Source organism: Anarrhichthys ocellatus, unplaced genomic scaffold (assembly GCF_004355925.1).
Source record: "Anarrhichthys ocellatus isolate YVR2014 unplaced genomic scaffold, GSC_Weel_1.0 scaffold81, whole genome shotgun sequence".
NCBI classification, from domain to species: domain Eukaryota; kingdom Metazoa; phylum Chordata; class Actinopteri; order Perciformes; family Anarhichadidae; genus Anarrhichthys; species Anarrhichthys ocellatus.
The window spans coordinates 1,207,091-1,211,652 of record NW_022280111.1 but is presented as its reverse complement, the minus strand read 5'-3'; the positions used below and the strand labels follow the sequence as shown (position 1 = coordinate 1,211,652).

The 4,562-nt window shown below is 48.4% G+C and overlaps 1 protein-coding gene across 1 annotated transcript in view; it reads right to left on the bottom strand.

The window, feature by feature from the left end:
- Positions 1 to 94: 94 nt before the first annotated feature.
- Positions 95 to 4,562, bottom strand: part of fzd6 (frizzled class receptor 6) — a 9,260-nt gene continuing 4,792 nt past the window's right edge. Inside the window, exons 3-8 of the mRNA XM_031874486.1 lie at positions 3,808 to 4,004; positions 3,143 to 3,722; positions 2,613 to 3,032; positions 1,725 to 1,873; positions 1,226 to 1,624; positions 95 to 1,013 (exon numbers count right to left, since the gene is read on the bottom strand). Of these exons, the coding sequence (XP_031730346.1) occupies positions 869 to 1,013; positions 1,226 to 1,624; positions 1,725 to 1,873; positions 2,613 to 3,032; positions 3,143 to 3,722; positions 3,808 to 4,004 (1,890 nt within the window). The 3' untranslated portion in view covers positions 95 to 868. The remainder of the gene's footprint in view (positions 1,014 to 1,225; positions 1,625 to 1,724; positions 1,874 to 2,612; positions 3,033 to 3,142; positions 3,723 to 3,807; positions 4,005 to 4,562) is intronic.

The window sequence follows — 4,562 nt, the reverse complement described above, 5'->3', positions numbered from 1 at the left end:
CACACACACACACACACACACACACACACACACACACACACACACACCATCTGTAGCTTCTTTGAAGATGAGGAACTACTCAAAGGGAGGCACATTCTTGTAGAAAACTATACTTTATCCAAATTCACAAGACACTTTAAAAATAAAGTTAAAGACACGGCTGCACAGTAAGTGTTTGTGCAATAGAAACTAGTAGGAATCAAAACAAACAAGTGAAAGTACAGTCTTTGAAGGAAAGCGTGAAAATCACAAATTCATCTGAAAACCAAGTCAAGTTTAAGAGTATGCCTTAGTCAAAGGAGCAGTTAAGTAGCACACTTTTTACAAGATGAGGGTTTTCACTGGAAAACATCTTTCCAGGAAAGACATTCAAAAAACTGTTTTACCACAGGAAGACTTTTCTTTAAGTAGAATGTTTGGCAATATCATGACCTTTTTAAACGTAACTCTCAGTGTAGCGACTCGTCCAGTGAAAGACTTCTTTGTTTCTAAAAATAAAACAATAGAATATTTACATAAATATTGAATGTATTTTCTAGTGTGCATTCTATGTCATTGAGCTACAAATCGGTAGGTGTATCGGTGGATCACAGCTGAGCTGCTGCAACATTTCGGTAGATAGCAAACGGCCAAAAAGCTCAGTAAAGCTGAAAGACACAGCCGCTCTGAATACCCCAACCCCCTAAAAGCCAGATTCTGGTCCAAGCATACCACATTCAAAATACTCGAGGTATGTGACATTCTGCTGGCAACGGACATTCACTGACTACAACGTAACCAATGCAATCATGCACAGACACATGAAACATTGTGGCTGAGTGGATTCAAGGATGGATGGATGGACACATTTGGGGACGGGTCCGATGTCTCAGCAGGGGCTGTCCTTTGCGTCCTTGCTCTCCCCGGGCACCTGGTGAGCCAGCTGGCGGGTGCTGTGTGACGGGTTTAAAGCCGGGTGCTGCTGTGTGCTGGGGCCGTGCCTGGCCTCCGACAGCTCGCTCCTCGGAGTCACCCTAAAGCGGCCCGGCAGGGATTATCTGTGGTCATTACTTGGACAGATAAAAGTTCTGTATAACAAAAAAACAACAGGCTGCCTACACAGCTGGGATGCAACAGAAATGTCTATTATACCAACATCTTAAATACTGAAAGTAGTGTAAGTGTGCACATCTGTGCTCATCTGAACTGCTAGTGAAGGTATGTATTTCACATCTGTCTCACTTACCTCCCATCTGGGACTCTGTGCACGCTCTCGGAGCGGCTGCTGATCTTACAGGAGCTCCCCCCTTTGCTACGTCTCTCTCCCCCTTCCCTCTCCCTCTCCCTCTCCCCCCTCCTGGAGCTTCGGCTGGAGGTGCCCCTGTCCACGTGCTCCCTCGCCGAGGCCTCGGACAGAGAGCCGTGTGCGCGGGGCTCGTGATTGCCCAGCGCAGAGGCCCCGTGATTGGTCGCGGTGGACGCGTTGGTGGGCACGGTGCCGGTGCTCGTGCCCATGGACTTGGAGATGACCTTGAGCTTGTGGGAGCTCGGCTTGTAGTGCTTCTTCTTGTGCTGGACGCGGCTGTTGTGCTTGAGGAAGAACTCGCAGGACTCCTGCAGCACCCGGCGGCTCTCAGTGATGGGACTGTGGGACAGAGAACACGAGAGGTTATGGTGAAACTGCACATTCATTTCTCATGAGAGGTGAATGTGAGCACGTGACAGGACAGGAGGCGCGGTCTTACTCTCTCTTGCGGGTCCTGTTGAAGAAGTAGGCCCACTCGGAGCAGGTTTTTTTACTGCTGACCCAGAACACGGCAGATATGCCGACCACCAGCGTCATTAAGTATTTCACCAGAAACAGGGAGAGGTCAGGGCGGTCGTGCTCTTTTGTCTGGAACAAAGAGACACAAACAAAGTGTTTAACTGAATAAACCAATTTAAAAGACAAAATAGAGCTTTCAAACTTTAGGGCTCGGACATATTTAACAAAGGAACAAAGGACTAAGCTACTGTAGTTTGTTTTCTCTTTTACATTGTCCTTATTGTCCCCTTTATAGGTTTTCTGAGATTTTTCCTCTTTCTCCTGATGATTCTCACACAGTAACTTATGTATTACACATCGCATTTAGGAGTAAAAGTGCTTTCTATATGTACAGCCATTTTAAATTAATTTAAAAAATATATAGATGTTTTGTGACCGTTGTTCCTCCATAATTAATGCTATGTATATGTATTTTTTGTAATGGATTTTTATGGCAAAATGTCCTCCTGTGTCAGAAGGCAGCTCACAAAGACTTGTATTTAATGTGGTGTATCCGTTCTTTTTCCGTTCAAGTAGCTATTTGTGTTAAATGATGTAAATCAGACTGCATCCAAAGCTTCATTCCATCCTATTTTTAAAGCTTGCAAACTATTTTAGGCCTTTTGAGCGTTTATTAGTCATTTGAACGTTAAGGACGTATATTGACTTTATACTTTATACACACGCTAAGATTAGCTTAGTGCTCCTATTTAGTCAGCCATAACAAGCATCAACTGAATAAGTGGGCATGATTAACAAGTTGGAAAAGTCTTTTCTATTGTCTCCTTTGGCCTTAACTTGTTCAGAGGCATTACACCTCCACGGCTACCTTGGAGGGGCAGGGGATGCTGTACTCCTGACAGCGGTCGTGGATCCAGGTGTTCTCCCAGGTGCTGCGTTGACTCTGTTCATAGGTGTAGCAGACCAACAGGGTGACCAGCGGGACCAGGTAGAGGCAGCTGAACACGCCGATGCGGATCATGAACTTCTTCAGCTTCTCCTGGTTGCGCTCGTCATGCTGGATGACCTGCCGCACATGGTTGAGAGAGACGATGCCCGCCAGGATGAGGAAGAGGCCGACCACGATGCCCACGCACAGAGGAGCCAGGACAAAGTAGCGCAGGGCGTCCAGGTCGTAGAGCCCCACGAAGCAAACGCCGCTGATGTTGTCCCCTTCGACCTTGTTCAGAGCCAGCAGCATGACGGTTAGCGCCCCGGGGATCCCCCAGGCAGCCGAGTGGAACCACACCTAAAAGACAGAAGCCACCTGGATCAATACTCTCAACAGCGTCCGCCATTTTCCAGGGGAGTTTGCTCATTCTATATTTACATTCTCGTAAACTCTTAAAACCCCTTTACCGCTTTCTTTTCTATGGCCTCACAGCTCCACTTGGGTCCAGCTGCCAGGAACCAGGTGATGGTGAGAATGACCCACCAGACGATGCCGGCGATGGAGAAGAAGTAGAGCAGCATGAAAAGCAGAGTGCAGCCTTTACTCTGAGAGCCCAGCACCACCGTGTCCACGCCGGCCGGCTGAGCCGCTTTGGTGCAGGCCGTGTTGTTCCCCAGCAGGAAGCCGATGAAGTATATGAGCGACACGAAGCTGTAGCAGACGGCGTAGAAGATTATGGGGCGCTCCGGGTAGCGGAAGCGCTTGACGTCGATGAGGAAAGTGAGGAAGGTGAAGAGCGTGGCGCCCAAGCAGATGATGGAGCACACGCCAACGAAGTTCTTGGCGAACTCAATGTCGTGGGGTTTGAAGTACATGTTGGAGCAAGGCGGAGCACAGTCCTGGACGCCCAAGAAAGAAGAGCCGTAACCCGGTTTGGTCTTCAGCTGCAGTGGGCACCAGAAGCCAAGGTCCCGCTTAGCCGATGAGGAGCTCATTGAGGTGGTTGCGGGGAGCGTCGGAGCACCGGGAGAGCTACACGGGTCCAATCTAGTTGAAAAAACAAACAAACAAACCTTTCAAGGAACTGATCAAGTTTTCTCTCGTGGATCGTCTGTAATGGCATGTTTCTCACCCGTCACACTGTAGCTCAGGAGGCCAGGTGATACCAAAGATTCGGATATCCTCCTCGCAGTCCGACAGGACGGCCTCGCACTGCTCTCTGCACGGACGGATCACCTTGTTCTCCTCGGTGCATGCTGGGACAAAGGCTTGGCACAGGAAGTGGTGGACGTCTGGAGAGCAGCGCAGGATTGTCAGGGGCATGAACGGCTGGGGACAGAGAGACAAGTTACGGTTTACTGAGAACGACGTGGTCAATATGAGAGGTTGTGATCCCTGCTTGACGTTGATCTGAAAAAAATGCATGAACTTGCCAAGTGTTTTCTAAGAGAGTAAGTATTTACACTTTCAGATTAGATTTAAAAATCATTTTCAACCCTGAAAACGTGATCATTTCACGCAGACGGAAGCAATCTCTTTTCTTATAAAAGAACTGGATGAATTGAATTTGACCTCTTCAGGCCTGTAAGGAAAACTTTAGTTGACCTGGTTATAATAACCCATAGACATATAGAAGTGGTGATGATGGGTCACAAGTTGACTTTGCTTCATTATAAAGAGTCAGGAACCAGTAACGTTTTGGGAACCTGCTGCTCTACATAGACGTACTAACTTCATTTTGTTGATCTGCAGCGATATATAGCGCCACACAAAGGGGCTCATTCACTGGATGGGAACCATATTCTTCCGTTTCAACGCGCAGGTCAAAAGCTTGAGGACCGAGACGTGGGGGGGGGGGGGGGGGGGGGGGGGGGGGGGGGGGGGGGG